Here is a 19,336-nt window from a genome sequence, read left to right as displayed (position 1 = left end):
TTTTTGTTTGTTTGGTGAAACATTTATTATTGCCAAAGAAAAAACATCCGCTTCACTCGCAAAAGGGCTGGTTTCCAGTAGCATGGTCACTTGGCGCATTAGGCGCCGAGCAGTTCAGTCCAGGATTATTGTTTTAAGGCAACTGTTAATGTAATTCATTGTTTTGGCGATTTGTTTTGAAAGAAAAGAAACTTTTGATTTGTTTTTATCCGAGTGAAATGAACGACATTTTCTTTTCTTTTTCTGACGACGATTTTTGAATGCTCCACAGGATGTTTTTTTTTTGTTAGACCGATCGATTATGATAGCGTGGTTGCTGGGCAAGTTTTGTGATAAACAACAGAGTTGTGGAATTATTTTTACATATGAAAGATATTTGACCCTTTTTTTTTTTTGTTTATTTGGCAAAATATTTTAAATTGCAGTAAAAACCGCTTCACTCGCTAAATAGAGTTTTAAAGCAATTGTAAATCTAATTTAATGATTTAAATTCCAAGTTATTTAGTTTTAAATTCCAAAGAAACTTAAATACTTTTTTTTTTGAAAAGGTGTGTACGCATTTTATACAAAGAAAAATGATCATTTCACATTAGAGGGGGAGGGGTCGTCAATTTTTTTTATTCAACGGACTTCCATTAAATTTTTTGCACGGGCATCGCTGTGCGGGTACTGCTAGTTGTACATAATAAGATTCCTAACTTCTGAAATTTACAGCTTATTCTGAGATATTTACGATGAACGATGATCAAAAAGCATTTTTGTTTTCCTCAATTTGTTGCTGGTCCCCTAAATGCATGGGTAATATGACTTTCAATTGAAAATGACAGCTGGAACATACCTTTTATGTGACAAAAGTTACAAAGCAAATGGTCTTTTATTTCTTGAGAAATCATTTAAAATGTGAATTTTTGAAAGTGTCCCAATACTTTTAGCCATACAGTGTATATACACACATATATTCTCTGTTTTATTTATATAGATTACAATACTTCGAGGTTAGTAACACCCGCCTAAACCAGACATTCAATCGTCTCACTCTGTCTCTCTCTGCTTATGTGTAAAAAATTAAAGAGCCCCCAACTCATACCCTACATCCTTCCCTAAATTCTAACCTTGCAAAGGTCCTGCATTTGTTTTATTTCACTTTCCTCCTAACTTTTTTCAAAACTCTTAAATTTGCCAGATTGTGTGTGTGGGGAGAGGGGGGGGGGAGATTTACGCCTGTTTGCTGAAATCCAACGGATCATTTTAAGTCCAATTTGCCTTTGCACATCACAATAACAACACAAAAGTATAGGTTCAAGTATTCGAAACATTTATTTATAAAAATATCATAAGTATAAATTTTTATAAATGTAACTACTTTTAAAGCAAATTTAAAATCACAGTCAAATTAAGTACAGATTTTTTTTAATTTAAAAAAAAAGTGAAATACCCAAGTCTACTTGAATAAAAGTTCCCACTGCTAAGTCAAGAGCAGCTAAAAGTAAAATTATTAGCAAACCAAACTGTAGTCTTATGACCCACTTGACACCAGCTAAGTTTATAGCTAGAAAATAAAAAAGATATTCAACAATTAGGTTATCAAAATTGCAATTCAACCTCCTAAAAATATCAAACTTACGATTCTATTATGTAAAAAAACTTAAACAATATAAAACTTATATCTTTTAACTACAAATCAATATCAAATTTTGTGACTACTGAAAAACCTCAGATCAGAAAAAAACTTGTTTTTAAGCCTTTAAAGAACTAAAAAAAAAAAAAAAACACTAAGGACCTAAAATTCAATAATGAAGGAGTGAAAATTAATCACATAAAAAATGCATACATTTTACACTGAATGAACTACAACTAACTTAAACTCATTTAAGTAAATATAATTAATTTGGAGCAAATGCAATTACTTTGTATACAAATAGCACACTGAAGTTTTCAGATTCACTCCATAAAATTATAGGGGTAGTGAATGTAGAAAGTTAAACTTAAAAATTCATTAGCAATTTACTATGTATTATATCCATTCGATAATATGAGCACTATGAATATATTAGAAAATAATAATTCTCTTAAAGCATTATCATGTATCATATAATTTGCTGTATAAGCCAAGAATTTTTGGAGCTTTTCTGATTAAGGTGGGTAGTTAATGTACAGATCTCTCAATTCTGTTAAACATTTCTGTACTTCTGTGAGTCGCAACTAAGTGATAAACTAGTAAAAATTACCAAATTGTACTTCTTGCCACTTCTTACACATACAGTTCATATTTGGGCATTGTGAAATTAAAGGGAATTTGAAAACAAGGCAACAAAAAATAGATAATAAAACTGAAACTTTATGCTTAAAGTTTTATAGACGAAACTAATACATTTCCGACTTCAAAATCCATTCCAGAAAAAATATAACTTTTGAAAAACATTTTTGATTTATAACAATACATTAAATTTCTTAAAGGTAAAAGGACATTTTTGGATCGAAAAAAGTGAAATTTGAATAGAGAAGGGGCAGGAAAGCATCTACTATTCTACCTCTGGAAAATTATGTTACTAAGCAGAAAGACTATTTAGGTATGTAAAACCATATATGTGGAAAAACTGCCTCAATTATTATTCATGCTTATCAATTAATAAATTAATTTTCACAAAATATTTTAAAAGAAAAAATATTCTTTTATTGTTTTTCTAATTTAGTAAAAGCTCTAGATGTGTGTATATTTTATTCACAAAATTTTCAGAAAATTCAATAACTTTTGAAAAAATTTCAATAGCTGAAGGACAGTAAAAACTTGTGTTAGAGAGAAAAATTCCTTTGATAAAGAATTAAAAAACAGCTCAATTATTCCATAATCATTCTAAATCAATCAATAAATAAAAGATTATTAATTACAGGTAGTTTATGATACATTTACGTTACAATTTATAAGGACTACGTATTTCTAAAATTGTTGATACCTAAAAGCAAGATTATTACTCCAGCCGCAATTCCACGTATAGCCCATGTATTAGTTATGATGACAATTTGGGAGAATGACTCAGCAAAACCCATCACATGAAGAGCACAACTCACTGACTATAAAATTGAGACAAACATAAGAGTTAATCAAAAAGAACAAATTAGATGAATAAATATAAAACATGGAAAACAAATTTTTGTTAATTTGAAAACTAATTTGACTAAATAACTTTAAACTTAAGTAAACAGAATTGAACAGTTTTTAACATTTTTTACAGCCATTAAAGTGACCCCAGTTCATAGTTGCAATGATAGACATGATTTTTTTCCAGAAGTAAATCCATTGGCTACAGAAATGTATTGCCATCCTAAACGTTTTTAATAATTAGATGAACTTAAATTTATTAAAATCTTCATTAACTATATCTATGGTAAATCACAATAAGCATTAAGATTACATTTTGTGAATGGGGTTGGCTATAATTAACTTAATTTCATGCCTAACGCATAAAAGTTATTAGATGATTCATTCCAAAGCTGCTGTCATTAAAGAAACAAAACTTCTGCCATTTAGAGTAAATTCCCCTAAAGCTTGAACATAAACTGAATAGTTCCAAAAAAAGATATTTAAAAATGTATAATACAATTTCTGACAATAAAGTTTGGTGGATAGTCCTATAACATTAACATTAACGTAGATGAAATATTAATAAAAGTTAGATTACTGTCCTTTGAAATAGTCATCTCATCATCTCCCATAACTATGCAATGCTGAGATGTGCTACACATGTCCTGGAAACTTAGCAAGAAGTTTTCTTTTGGGATGGAGTTTAAAAGTCTCATCGCATTTTGTGGGATGTTAAGAATCTCTTTCTTTTCAAAGCAAGTTTGAATCATGGGAATAGGAAGAAGTCTGGAGGATTGAGATCTGACCAGTATTGTGGATGTTTAATTTGCATTGCCCCTTTCTTTTCCAGGAACATGTCTGCTCTAGATTGTCAGTGAAGTGACGTGACGATAAACGACAACACGTTTTTCTCATCCCTAAATTCTTGGTAGTGATTTATTGCATAGATTCAGGGTTAATCTGCAGTTCATCAGCTATTATGCACACAATTACTCGATGATCTTTTGTGATTAACTTCCTCACTTGCTTAATGCTTTTGTCACTGACGGAAGTTGCCGGTCTCCCGCTGCGGGAGCTGTCAGAAACACTTTCCCCGGTCTTTTTGAAAACTCTGTTTTGTTCCGTTATTTTAATGTTCTCAGTTGAGAACAAGCATACTAAATAAAGACTAAAAAACAAGTCTAATGCAAACAATGTTCAACTGAACAATGATGAGGGCAGATGGTCAATGCTTGTTGCTATGCAGTGGCAACATTTAGTTTCGCCAGTTCAGCCGCACCGACTTGACTCACAGAACTTTCATGTCAGAAGTTGTATAGATTTATGAATATATATATATATATATATATATATATATATATATATATATATATATATATATATATATCAGAGGTAAGTTCATAAATTTTCTAGTACCCAAACTCCTATTGAATCCTGAGTCGCGATCAATTTGATGTAAGAAGGAAATTTATTTTTACAGAAGCGCTGTAACAGAATAGCGTTCTGGTGCCTTCCAACACCAAAGCACCCCTGTTTATACACATACATCATTTTTTTAAAAAATCTAATATTTAAATGCACATTTTTTTTTAACTATTACTATAGGCCCCAAAGCAGAATACTTGACAATGTTCTGCAACGTAAAATCATTTAACCAAAATTGTTCTTCAAGTACTTCAAGCATTGTATACACAAGCAACCAACTTTACCTTTTCCACAAATCGGGAGCCCTAAACCAAAATTGTTTCATACAGGAGGTATACTTTTTTTTTCCTTTTCTTTTCTAAGTTTTTAAAATTTCACTGTTGCTATGCATTTCTGTAGAACCTATACCGATTGAGATTCTCTGAAAATATTTTTTTGCTTTCTGAAATGCATAGAAAGAATTTTACAAAAATCCGAACCTAGGTGTCAAACCATGTTTTTTTTGGTTAATTTTACGTGGCATGAAGAAGCAACTAAAATAATGTTAATAAAGTAATGAATAAAATGAGTTGACTTAGGGTAGCATACAATAAAAATAAAACACTTAAAAACTTTCTAACTAGTTGAAATACTTTTAGGATTCAAAAAGATTGAAATCCCAAACAAGACACTCAATTTTCGGCGATGGACGTGTTTCAATGTTGGCATATTTCTAAAACATACGTTTATAGAGGAAATTGCAGTGGATGAAGATCGATTGGGTGAAAATTTTAAAAGGGGAACCAAAAATGCTGGAAAAATCAAATCCTCTCAGATTTAGAATATGAAATTTCTGCAGAAAATCTGCAGAAACTGCCGATTTTCTACAAATAATCTTCCAACTCAAGAAAGAATTTTACGCAAAATTCCGCAGATTTCTTTAAGTTTAAAGTAAATCTAAAGTTCCTGCAGATGACTACTTGAATTCAACATTTCTTGCGAGCTTTCCACCAAATTATCGCAATTTCCAAAAATTTTAGATGTTCTTCTAATTTAAAGGAATCTGCAGAATTTTTGTCTGAAGTTCTGTCTTGAGTTGGGAGATATTTGCAGAAAATTTGTTTTCCCTCTCACATTTGAACAGAATTGTACTGTAGCTCAGGCATTGTTCTGCGACATACGTCACAAATTTAGTAGTATTCTGCTTTGGGGAATATAGGTAATATGTAAGGAAAGAGTAAATGTGTAAAGACAAAATAACAAACCTGGCCAAAGCAGTAAATTAAACTTATTGCACCACCCATGCGTGTGCCAAAAATATGAGACAAAAGAAAGTGAACTCCACCACTTTGCAAGTGACATCTTTCGCATATTCCAATGCCAGACAAAACAGTCATTGTGCCAATTAAAACCGTGATGCACACAATGCCAACTGATTGTGCAATTCCAGCATTTCCCTATAAATAATTCTGATTAATATTAAAAATAAAAATTACATACTAAAATCATATAATTGTAAAAGTATCTGAAAAAAAATCACATAAAGAATCTGAAAAAAGTAAAATCTTTAAAACTACCGTATTTTCCTGAGTATTATCCACGGGCAGCCTATAATCCGCAGGTCCTAAAATCCGCCTGAAGAAAAAAAAGCTTCGTACAATCAGCGGCGACGTATGATCCGCGGATAATACAATGTAAAAAAATAAAGGTTGAATTTAACGTACCATTTGAGCAACTAAACTAAAAACATAAAAAGGTAATTACTTTAAAGTCATAATAAAAATTAATCTGAAATGTAATGATTTCTTCTTGAAATCTTGACTATAGTACGCTAATTACTTGTAAAACAGAGTCAAAACAATGGAGCAAACAGTCTTATCTTGTGCAAATGGCTTCCTATTTCACTGCATTCTTGGTTATTTTACATGACCTGAATCGCGTAAGAGGAACTGTCAAGCAACGTAAAATAACTAACATACAGGCAGGTAGCGAGAAAGAACATGCAAGCTTTGTAAAATAAACAACATGCACCTAATAAAATTTGCCTTTTTTAACAGATAATCCGTGGATTATACGAAAAAAAAAACAATATATTATAAATATACTAAATGCAAAAGACATTCAGCAACAGCCCTTAACTAAAATTTATGCATCAATAGCGTTATGCATGAAATGTCCTCTTGAAAGAATTCTCTCTGCTTTAAACAGCCAAAGCTTCTGTGAATATATTCTGAATATTTACAACCCTAAATAACAAGCTTTTTTTAGAGTTGTGTCTGACGGAGCCTAGGGCTTAAATAGCAGGAAATAATGCAAGGTTTAGGTTGTTCCAAGACAACAAATGAAGATGACACTAGGAGCACACTGAAAGACATATCCCATAAGTCTTAGCAAGGGACAAGCAAAAAACATATTGTAAGATGCGTCTCGGGACAGCTTTCCCCCTGACAGTAATATTTTTTAGGTAGAGTAGCTTTTTTTTGGCATATTTACTTGTAAATAGTCTTACTATTTAACGAGATATAAGTAATCAATTTTGTTGCTTTTAATGAGTGACATTCATCATGTTATTGAAGCATAACTACAATAATTACAACACATTCTGTCATTTCAGATCATTAACATTTTTCATGCTAATAAACTATGCTATAAAAGCCTTATCTTGCTTTTATCATCAGAAGTTACTTCTGCATTCAAGAAAATATTTTTTCTAATCCCTACATATATATATATATATATATATATATATATATATATATATATATATATATATATATATATATATATATATATATATAGTTTTTATATACAAAAAGGTAGACAATTTAAAGTGGGGACAGATTTGTCATCCTATTATTAGTCAAAAATTTAGCTTATCACGTACAAATACATAATAAAATACACCCTTTAAACGTTTTATTCAGGTACATACATTTGTACAGTCGCCTACGTAAGAATCATAAAATTAACGGCTAAGCAACTAGGAGATTTTAAATTTTTTTTTTTTGGATTTCAGATCAATGATTTGTTCACATCTCTGCAAAGTTACTGAAAAAATTATCATTAATACTTCCAAAAAAAAAAAAAAAAAAAAATTAAACATAAAAGAGAAAGTAATAACTCATAAAATTAGTCAATAAGGCTTTTTTTTAAATATATACTTGTGCTTCCATTATCAATTTTTTAGCAGTTCTTTTTGCTTTTGGTTTCTGCCAATGTTTTCTGTTTTTTATTTCTAAACGTCATGATACAATGTTAAAGATCTCGGAACATGATGCACTAATTATATTTTAAAATTTATAGGGTAAAGTAAGTCTTTGCAATGATGGATCAACAAATGGTACGCATATGAAAAAGTAAGGATAAAGACTGAAGCCAATCATATAGCTACAGTAAAGTATAGCATGAATATAATTATGATAGATTTTCAGTTTGAATTATGTCCATACAAATGAACCACCCTCCCTTAAAAAAAACTAAACTAGAATCAGTCAACTCTCAATAACTAGAAGTAACAAGGGGCTGGCTAAAACCCACTTGTCATCGGAAGTTCCCACAACCTTCTTAGGCACTTAGGACCTAATGAGAACTTCAAGATAAAAAAATATTTGAGTTATAAAGCTTGGAGTTATCGAGAGTTGACAGTAATTCCTTCTTTTTATCACTAGATTCATAACGTTAACTTTCAAACCAAATTCCTACTCAAAAATTTAACTATGGATTTTATAGTTTACATCTCAAATTTTGTGTGGATTTTAGGTTAGTTGATTTGAAGGTATACAAACTTGACTCGTAAATTAAAAAATTACAACATATACAACGAAGTAAAATATTTTACTTACAACAATCCAACCAACTCTTAAAAATATTATGACACTGAACAGATTGATCATACATGATGTAAACACTCCATCCCAAACACCAAACAAAACAGGCTCTGATAAAAAGAAGTTGGTTTTCCACCAAGGTTTACTGTTTGCTAACTGAAAAAGACAAATTTATGTAAGAAAAACAAGCACACTAATACGATTCTCTACTCTGTTTCACAGAAAAGATAGATTGAAAGTAAAGACACAAGCATAGCTAGGTAATAGACGTACGCGTGCTTGTCATGTGCGGATACATTTGATGCTGTACCCCATTTGCTGTAGATATGTGCATTGGCTGAAAATTGTTACTAGCATCCTTATTAACCCCCTTGCAGTTGGACAGTCCCAGAACTACATGTTAAATGGACGAGATATCTCGTCATCAACTACAAGGTGGTTAAACACTGATTACCTTCCAAATTTGAAAATAAATTAAAGAAAAATGTTCATTATTGCTTTCACAAATGCATGATTGAAAGCAAAAGGCATTTTCTTACTAAATGTTTTACCTACCCACCGCATTTTGATTTTCATTCCTGCAGATAGTTTTGAGCTACGTGCGCAGATACTTTATATTTTTATTTTACTATGGAAACAATTTACCAGAGGGTTTGCCACTATGGCCACTTTTGGGGATTTTCTCTGCAACAAAAAAAAATTGACCAATAATATTCATATCCGCTGTTGGTTTGGCACCAATTTGTTCTTGCCAAAGTGAAACATGTGATTGATGGTTCTAGGAAAAAACGTCCCCAGAAGAAACATCCCCTAGGAAAAAACGTTCCCTCGAAAAAACGCTCCCTCCCCCCCCACCAAGTCACCAATTTATCCAATCTCATGCCAACTTTTGGCAATGGCTGCTCCCATTTTTTCTTTTTTTTTCCATTTTTCGACTGTTTCATAGTTATTTTTATTTGGAAAGGAAGAGAGCATTACATCATCCATATACGCTCTTATGAGGTATAGAGAGGTGCAAAGTTTGAAACATGAGTATTTGGAGCAAGTTTGTAGACTCATGGGGGTATTCCCCCTCGAAATATTGTTTTAAATCATCAAAATCAATCTTTTTGCTCACTAGGGGAATGTTTTTTCACTTAATTTTTGGCTCAAAAAGTGTATAGGACTCACGTCTATAAACCCCATGTCTGAAGAAATATGAATTGCAATAAAAAGATATTGGAAGCATCCCCTTGTTTTGCAAAGTCAGAGTCCTGTTGCAGATCTTTAATGAATAACCTTCCCGTATTTATCAACGTACATTCACACATGTAATTCAGATTAAAATGATTTTGTATTAGCGCTTCATGGAGGTAGCTGTGCGATGAACAGGAGCTTATTTACGAGGATCTAGTGCGTCAGGACCTTTTGAACCTGGTGTAGGCTTTCCTACACCAGGGGGTAGGAAACAACAACAACAGATTAAAATGAACTTAAGAATGTTTACAATATAGCAATAATGTATATTTATATTTCGGGAGACGCAACACTCCCATTGTTTTTCACTATATCAAGAAGTGATAAACAATGGAACCAATCCATCCCCCAAAAATATCAATATAGAGTAAGTCAGGCATTCACGTCCCATCTAAGCAGAACTGAAGCTTTAAGGCATATTACCTTGACAGTCAGACAACTCGCCCCACTACATCAGGTTAAATGCTCCACTTGAAATATAATCTCCAAACTCTTTATAACAAGCAAAAAGTATTAACAATTAACTAAATTAATTCTAATAAGAACAAATCATAGTACGAGCAATGCTATAATTACTAATTACGAAAACCTAAGAAAATACTCACTGCTACACTACAGCAAAAGAGGGCTCTTTTGCATCAGTTTTACCTATAATTTACAGATTATTATGATCTACTTTATTTGAATTGCCACTTGGTATCAGAAGGTTAGTTACAAATGAATTTCTCATGGAATCGTCAGAAAATGTCCGTGTTTTTGCCTTTACGTGGTTTTTTCATATTTTTGTGAAGTAAAAATACCTGTAAAGTACTTAAACAGCAAGTTGAAATCTCTTTAATCATACAATAAATTTTAAAAAACTTTCACCCTGCGCCATCTACAACTGTCTACCCCACTCTGCCTTTTTCTTTTAATTCTACATTTTAAGTAATTCGTTCAAAGCCTATACTAAATGTTTTGAATGATAATTAGCTACATAGGTATAACAATGAGAGTGATCAAACAGCTAATTTTTATCCCTAAAAGAAAATGTCATAAATTGATGCATGCAAGAGTCAAGAAAAAAACTTTGACTGAATTCAGAAAAATAACGATTGCAAACACAAGCAACAACTTCATATCTCAGAATCCACAAGGTCAAGTAGATGTAGATTCATATGTTCCTAGCGTCATTTACATATTGTATTTAAAAAATAAAAAAACAGCTTTGTCTGACTGTGCCCTGCATCGCAATTTGCTCCACTCTCCCTTACTCAATGCATTTTATTTATACGTAGGCTTGCCAGATTTTTGAAATGTTCAACCGGGACACCGGAATGCTCCTGCCAGTGTAGCAAGTATTCCCTCAATATCTCTATTGTTTTGGTCTCATAGAATCACCACTCTGCGTGCGTGGTGGGATGGGTGATGCATATCATTTTTTATTCGATTGTACACTGACAGATCGCCTGCATTTACGATGTCCCACAAATATCTCAAGACAGCAAAGAATTAGACAAGCAATCACTCACCTACACAGCACGCGGAGAATGAATGAAGTTTTCAGACTATTGTTTTCAGAAGGATTTCTATTCCAAAGTATCACGGAGGATCTTTTTCCTAGTATTCATTTCATAGTGTATATGCAACTTGTTATTTATGTTGTATTTATTGTATTTATATTTTATGTTAAAATTTTAAAATGTTCAAAATTCTGTATTCTGTATTATGTTATTTGTATTCTGTATTTTGTTACTGTTTTCTAAATTCTCTATTCTGTTACTTTGGAATTAAATAAAAAAGGTTGCAACTTCCCTTAGGGTCCCTAATCTGGGCAAGTCACTACAGTGACAGGAACAGGGGACCCTCGGGTTTGATGTGATGATGATGTAGCAAGTACAGGCCGAGGACTGCTGATGATCTTTGAAAAAAGTGAGAAAGGTGACAAATTTGAAAACAAAGGTGACTAAAAGGTGACAAAAAAAGTAACTGAAAGGTGACCAAAAGCAATTTGTTAAGAACTCAAAAAACAGAAAAGGATTATCTCTTTTTACTGACTTTTACCAAAATAACCTATATGCTTTTTGTAAAGATTTCTACAGTTTCACTTTCAATAGATGTTTTAATTTTTTTCCATTTTCTTAGTTTCTTCTTCACAATCCTTTCTTTTTTGCTCTTCTTTTTGCTTCTGTTTCAATTCCAAATCCTTTTTCCTTTTACAATCCTCCATGTATGTTGTGTAATTTGCGTGAGCTTGTTGTGCACATTTAATCATTTCTGAACCAATTGGTAACAAAAGCAAATGAGGATATTCTTTTTACAGCGTTTTTAACTATAAGTATGCTGTTTAAAAATCTTTCAGTCCTTGCTGTCTTATTTTCACCAAAAAGATGCTTTGAAATGGAAAATAGTCTTTCAATGTCAGCATTACCATGTGATAATGCAAGTGAAGCTTTTATCACCTTAGAAACATTGGGGAACTTTAGAACATTGGAAGTTGAGTCCTTTTTTGAAATGTGATGCTGCCAGTAGATATCAATGGTTTTGTTTTTGGATGCTTCATCATCTTTTTCCAGCTGCAAAAGTTTCCATTCATCTTGCAACCTATCGAGTGGAACATTAAAAGGCATGATTTTGGTAATCTTTATCAAATCCTTACAGCTTCTAAATTTACTTCTCTCTTTTGGATCCAAAAATTTGAAACTTTTCAGTAACCCGTTTGATATGCAACTTTTTTCTGTTATATACTTGCATGCAGTCACACAATGCTTTTTAACACCTCTTAAAAACATAACCTTTTCATTTTCTTTCAGTTTTGACAGTTCATCTGTCACCTATCCACTAACAACGAGATCTTCAAGAGGTAATCTGTTACCAACTGCAAACAGTTTATCCTAGACTACGTTTGAAAAATCAACTTTCTTTATGACAGAGGCTTTTATAACTCGAGCCATAAAAGTTTGAACAATGGTCTCTATTTCTTGGTATAATTTGTGTATCATAGGCGCTTGGCATTGAAAGCGCTTCGTGAACTGCATAAACAAATCAGCAGATGAAAAGATAAAATGCAGCTCAGCTTTTATAGAAGGTCTTTTTAAAACATTTGCAACAGCTTTATATGACCTGCATTGCATAGCTGAATTCTTTTTCAAAGGCACATGTTTAAAAAAATAATACTGAAGAGCATCCCACTGTTCCAGTAGTCTGTTTGCTGCAGGTCCAAGAGTAAGCCAATGGGTAGTTGTGTGTTTCAGGAACTTGTGATGAGGTGTATATAGTTGAGCTTGCACTTCTTTGAAGTCCTCATAACGGGAAGGCTAACCATCAAAATAGCTATAATTACTAAGAAGAAGTTCAGATGCTTCTTCACCTAAATACTGCAATGCTTTGACATACGCATTATGCATTGTATGAATACTGCAAGTACCAATATTTATTAGGTTTTTTTCTCGTGTCTCAAGGATAATAGTGTCAAACAATCTAAAAACCTTTTTATTAACATAAGGACCATCCAAAGGAAAACCTGAGACATTTATTCATGGATACTTCATCTCGGTAAGTGCTTCACATAGCTTCTCAATCGAAATTTCACCAACTGCCTTGCACAAGAAGAAAGTTTTGAGATGCCTTGTTGTGATGCAACATTGGCTTTCAGATCAATATTTTGTTGTTCGTTGCAGTTCTTTTTTATCTTTGACATTGGTAGTTTCATCAAAGCTCGAAGTATAATAGGATAAACATGCTTCTTTTAACATACATTCCCGAAAATAAGGAGCAAGTCCATCTGTAGAAGGGATAGAAATACTGGTTCTGCTCATAGGATGCAACTGCAAGGGATAAAAAAATTCCCCGATTTACCGATAGCGTAGCTATTTTTCTTAAACAACAACAAGGTGGGGGGGGAAGGCATATTTAAGGCTATTTTTTAAATTAATTTCACTGTTAAAGCTACCATTCAGATACTTTTCAAAGATTTAATTATTTAAAAAAAAGATTCCTAAGAAGCATTTCAAAAAAGGTGAGAAAGGTGACAAAAGTTGCAAAAGGTGACTAAAAGTAACCAAATTTTCAAAAGGTGACTAAAGGTGAGAAAGGTGACTGACTCCTCGGCCTGCACCCTGCAGTATATAGGTACACACCCATCAGCACCTATATGGGGGGGGGGGAATGGGGCTCAAGCCCTCCCCCCCCCCAGAAATTCCAACTTCCTTGCTTTAAGTTCTTTTTTCTTTACAAAACTGTAAAAACATTTCTTCTCCAGCCATTAATGAATAAATTAAAAATATCAAATTTCAATAACTCTTCTGTACTGAAATTGGTTTCCATGGGGAAAATATCCTACTAAACCATGGGGAAAATATCTGAGCCCCCTTACAATTTTGCATATGGGCGCCACAAGTATACACCCCTGTTTGGTTTTTAGAGTGTTTACAGGTTAGTTCATTTTGAATGCTATGAATGAATGATTACTAATTATGAGCCTAAAGCAGGAGTGATAAATAACACAGGACGCAAGCAAATAAATTTAAACATTTTATTTCCTACATGTCAATATTTTTACGAAACTTTAGTAAGAAGAAACACTTTGAACGAGGAATGAAAATTTGAGCAGTTCCTTGCATCGGCTTGGACACTTTTTAGAAAGAGTTTTTTTTTGTTTTTGATCTAGTTGTTAAAATCATCACAAGCTAATCCGATATTAATTTTTACATGGCAATGTTAAAATTCTGTACCTCAAAGCCAGACTAACATTAGGTTACAGAATTGCTACTTTACAGGAGATCGGAAAATCACTTCTCTGACGCATGCAAAGAATCGGAAGCACGCTTAGCGCTGGTAAGTAATTCCTTTTTTTAGAATTACGTTTGCATGTAGACTGGGCAGGGGTCTGTCCAGGATTTTTCGCAGGGTCCGTTTTTTGTGAAAAATAAAATAATTTTGTGAAAAGTGAATTAATTTTGTGAAAAATCAAATAATTTCGCAAAAAAAAATTTGTTAAATCGAAATTTTAGAATTTAGAGCGGGCACAAACTGCATCATTTAAACTTAAAGTAGAGTGTTTTCCTCTTCCATGTTGAGAATATCATTCTGGTGCGTTTTTCTAGTATTTGGCGGGGGGGGGGGGGGGCGGGGGGGGGGGCATCGCTCCCTCAAGTAGCAATATTTATCTCCATTCTACATTATGTTAAATTATACTAGAAATATTTCTGTATAGCATTTAAAATAATTGTAACAAAAAAATAATAAATAAATAAATAAAATTCAGACGAGGGTTCAGCATTTGACTTTTTGACCCAAGACACTCTTAAAAAGCACAGAATTTCCTTTAAAACTTATAAATTCCGTGATTTTAACAAAAATAAAAAGAGATTTTATTTGTTTACTTCTTAACAATGTGTATTAAGCATCAAAAATTCAAAAAATCGAATTCCCATAGCGGATGCAAAGAGATCGCAATTCTCAAAGTGAAGGCATCAAAGGTATAAAAACGGCTTGCAAAAGAAATATTTTTGATTAAATTATTTTTAAATTGCATTTTAGAGTCCTATGATAAACATATCATTAATATCCGCGGACACAGTTGAAGCAAAAATAAAATTAAACCATCGATTCAGCATTTTAATTTTTGACTCATAAAGAAAATGGAATTTTGCTTTAAAAACTAAAAATGCATGTTGTAACAAAAATAGAGACTTTTCATTTATTTGCATCCTAATAAAGCGAAGTTAGCTTGAAAAAAGAACAAAATCTGATTCTTATATCAGATGTTAAAAGATTGTATTTTTCAAAATGTAGACATCTAAAGAAAAAAAACGGCAAGTAAAAGTTTATAAAGTTAATCATCCTTGTTAGCTTTGAAAAATCAAACTCATATAATTTTCTCCCAAAATAACAGTTAAACGTTGTACAGCACCATAAAAACGCAAATATTGACTGGCTGGTAAAATGATGAGAATATTTTCTAATCAAGTCATTACAAAGGATTAACGCCAGATGCTAAATGGCGATTAATTTTGAAGTTGGTAACCCTATCTGAAGCGACGATATTTTTTCCCCACCCTTACTATCCCTTTGCAGTTCTAAGTTCATTTCGCTGATATATATCATTATAGTTTATTAAATCATCAGCAGGGAGAAAAGTGCTTACCAACCCCTTTTCAGAAAAGTTTACAACAACACCTCAGAAAAGTTTACAACAACACTGCTGCTAATTAGCTGTGATAAAACAAACAAAATTATTTAAAACCAAACTTATTTTCAGCTGTTAATTTCTTTCCAAGAAACAAACAACAAGCATTATATTTATTTGGCAATTTATCGCTTGCAAGAGTGCAGATTTTTTTTTTTTTTTTTTTTTTTGCAAAATTAGCAGATTTTGTATAGCTGATCCCTCTAATTTGACTTCAAAAAGGTTTCAAAAATTATCGGTTTAATATGCCTTTTTTTGTTTTCAGATTTGCTCTTTCAATAAACAATTTGTGAAAGATCAGTTCTTGTTTATCAGAATTTTGTGAAGGGTCCGTTTTGGTTGATCCGGATTTTGTGAAAGGTCCGTTTTGTTTGATCGGGATTTTGTGAAAGCTCCGTTTTGGTTGATCGGATTTTTGTGAAGGGTCCGTTAACGAACCCAAATATCCTCTGGCCAGACCCCTGACTGGGGTTCCACATACAGTGCAATAATAAACAGAATATTGCAATGTTTCAATTTACGTCAGTCTGGATGTGAGGTACAGAAATGATTAATCATATTTAGACTTCTTTTACCATCTGTAATCAGACATATTTTATCGGGACGTAAAGTAAACCAGCCGGCACCGTCCAGGTCAAACCATAACATGTGGCAAACCTATCTATACATAATAATGTTTAACAAATAATTTGTAGAAATCAGAGAAAGATAGCTAAGGTTATTTTTAACATATGTTTCAACGGTTTCAAAATTATTTTACCCACTAATTAATTTTTCAATTTACTAAGCATTTGTGTGAAACACAAGTCATACAATTACCAAACTTATTGAGTTACAAAAAAGTAACATAGTACAATTAGCTATTGATGAAACAGAAACTTAAATACAACCATTAAGAAACAAATTGAAATAATACATTTTAATAAATAAAAATAACTGCAAACAGCATCACTACAGAGAAAAATGAAATTGATGCTTTTTTTCTTCTGTAAAATTTTTCTAACTGTGTAATAAAGAAATACACCGACAAACATTACCCCAAATCAAACGAACTCCGAGTTACGTGGTTTCTTACTTTTTATCACATGGCCGAGATAGAATTAATTCCACGAATGTTTTAGCGGTTTTATTTAGTTTTCATAAAAAAAATACCAATTTTAATATAATGTCAAGTAGCCACCAATAACATTCATTTTAACCAGATATTAAAAGTATATTAAAAATTTCAGTCCTAAACATTAGTTACTACCAGTTTCCTGAAAGCGACTTTTCTATATTTATGCTATTTGCTTGAAAGCATGCGGCATTTTCTTCTACCTACAGAACAATAAACGAATATTTCGATTTCATTTTTTTGATGCAATGCTGTGAATGATTACATGACAGTATTTCAGGAACAGTGATGCTATTTAAATGCCTAAAAGCAAAGCGTTCAAACAAATACAGTACAAGATTCTATTCGTCAGTGGAAATGGTAAAACACTTTGCATCTCAATTTTGTTTACACGGGATGCTTTCTCATTAGGGACGTTTTTCCTATGGGACAATTTTTCCCACGGGACGTTCCATCCGGGGATGTTATTTCTGCAATTACATCTAGTTTATCCTTCTTGTGAATCAAGTATATTTAAAAATTTATTTTTCCAAAAATACTGTATATACTTGTGCAGTCAATTAGTCCTGCATCAGTCAACCTTGACTTCTCAAGCAAAAAATTGGAAAAAATTAAATTTTGTGGCATAAGTTGAATATTTTTTTCTCAAAGATTTTTTCCAAATACAGTCGAATTCTCCCTGGTAAGCTTATGCTCCCTGGTATGCATACAAAGCTGCTAAAGAAGCCAATTGATATTCTCAAATAACTGAACTTTATGAATATTATATTTTGAGTAGTAAAATCTACTTAAAAATAAATATTTAGTTTTAAATGAAATCAATACTAGTTTTTAAATTTGCCAATTCTGTAGATAGCAACTTGTTGTCTATCAAGATCTTGAATTTTGGGAATTTGATAAAATGTTTATTTATTTATTTATTTATTCAATGACCATGTATAGCTCAGGCTAAATGACGTATTGTTACTTTTTTAAGTGGAGGAGCAGCACTCGCAAGTACTGCCTCGGATGCCAGAACTATTTGTGAAAGCCCTGGGCCCATGCATAAAGATGGAATTGATGTCAAGTAATTTAATACCTGCTATTTTAAAATGAAAAATTAACACAATAAAATCACACTTATGTAAGAATCTTTATCACATAACTTTAGTATAATAATTTCCCAAATGGAAAGGTCAAATCACATATTAAAAAAAAAAGCATTAGTGCAACAATCTTGAAAGAGAAATTAGATTATTTTTTGAAACCATCTAGAAACCAAGCAGAGAAGGTAAAGAAAACAATTCAGAAGACTTTAATATAAAACTATTGATATTAATGTACCTGATCTTCATGAAATAATTCTTGTTCTTCTTTATTATGAAATTGAGAGCTTCCTTCTCCTTCTGACCATCCACCCAATAATGGACCCTTTTCCACAGCTGAAGGTTCACTGCTAAGTCCATATCGTTCCCAGTCAATTGGTTTACTGCCATATGAAGAAGCATCTTTATCAGTTGTCATCGTACAAGGCAGAAGTCCTTAAAACTGAATAGAAATTGTTTCAGAAGACAAAAAAACATAATAAATTTTTAAAAAATTGCAATTGTTTACAAATACAATACAACCTTATTTGCTTTGACTAACTGAGACCTAAGGCAATCCAGATAATGAGCAAAACACATTCTTAAATAAACAGACTCATCTTTTATTACAAAATTTAACAAAATTGCATAGAATCTTTCCTTGTAAATGATTAATTAGTAGGTACTGATTTAAATTATGAATTAGTAACCTACTTACGTATTCTAACTTTGTTTAGGCATCAAACCTAGTTTAATGATAAATCAGGACTTGATCTATGACTACGCTCATGAGGTCCACTCTCTCAAAAATTAACTATTATGTTATGGCCATCACAAAACTTTCTTCTATATCTTTCTCATAATTCTGATCCCTTCCCATGCTTGACGAAGAAGCAATATTCCCAACAAAAACAAAATTACACATGCAAAAACTTGACAACCATCCTAATGTCTGAACTATCTCAAAATCAAAGCAAAGAGCGAAAATTGAAAGTGTTTTTTGAAAATTTACTTGAATTAATTACAAATATTTTATTTGTTAACACACATAAGATGGCAACAGTTAAAAATTTTAAATCATTTTGAGATAATATTTCCGTTTATTTCCATACAATTAAAATCACGAGAAATACGCAGACGACAGTTCATTACAATTTATCTTTCTTATTTTTGTATTAATAAAGCTATTTTTATTCACAAAACAAAACAAAAAAACAGCACCTCTTGGAGCGATTGGCACCAAACTTGAACCAACGCCTGTTTACATGTGGATTCACATTTATTCCAAATTTCATCCAGAAGGTTGCGTTACTTCTTGAGATATGGCACTCACAATAGACCGTTTGAGCTATTGACACCAAAATTGAATCAGCACCTACTCCTGTTAAGAGCAACATATGGGCCAAATTTTCTTTGGTTCCACCAGTTACTTCTTGGGTA

At 32.1% G+C, this 19,336-nt stretch overlaps 1 protein-coding gene across 1 annotated transcript in view; it reads right to left on the bottom strand.

The window, feature by feature from the left end:
• The window catches only part of LOC129233636 (solute carrier family 12 member 8-like), a 40,247-nt gene extending 21,912 nt beyond the window's left edge, over positions 1-18,335 (bottom strand). Inside the window, exons 1-5 of the mRNA XM_054867609.1 lie at positions 18,156-18,335; positions 8,329-8,469; positions 5,752-5,943; positions 2,955-3,072; positions 1,436-1,549 (exon numbers count right to left, since the gene is read on the bottom strand). Of these exons, the coding sequence (XP_054723584.1) occupies positions 1,436-1,549; positions 2,955-3,072; positions 5,752-5,943; positions 8,329-8,469; positions 18,156-18,335 (745 nt within the window). The remainder of the gene's footprint in view (positions 1-1,435; positions 1,550-2,954; positions 3,073-5,751; positions 5,944-8,328; positions 8,470-18,155) is intronic.
• Between the last annotated feature and the right edge of the window lie 1,001 nt (positions 18,336-19,336).

The sequence above is a fragment of the Uloborus diversus genome, unplaced genomic scaffold (genome assembly GCF_026930045.1).
Source record: "Uloborus diversus isolate 005 unplaced genomic scaffold, Udiv.v.3.1 scaffold_568, whole genome shotgun sequence".
Classification (NCBI taxonomy): domain Eukaryota; kingdom Metazoa; phylum Arthropoda; class Arachnida; order Araneae; family Uloboridae; genus Uloborus; species Uloborus diversus.
Note: the sequence above shows the minus strand (reverse complement) of the source record. Positions and strands in the feature narration are given on the sequence as shown.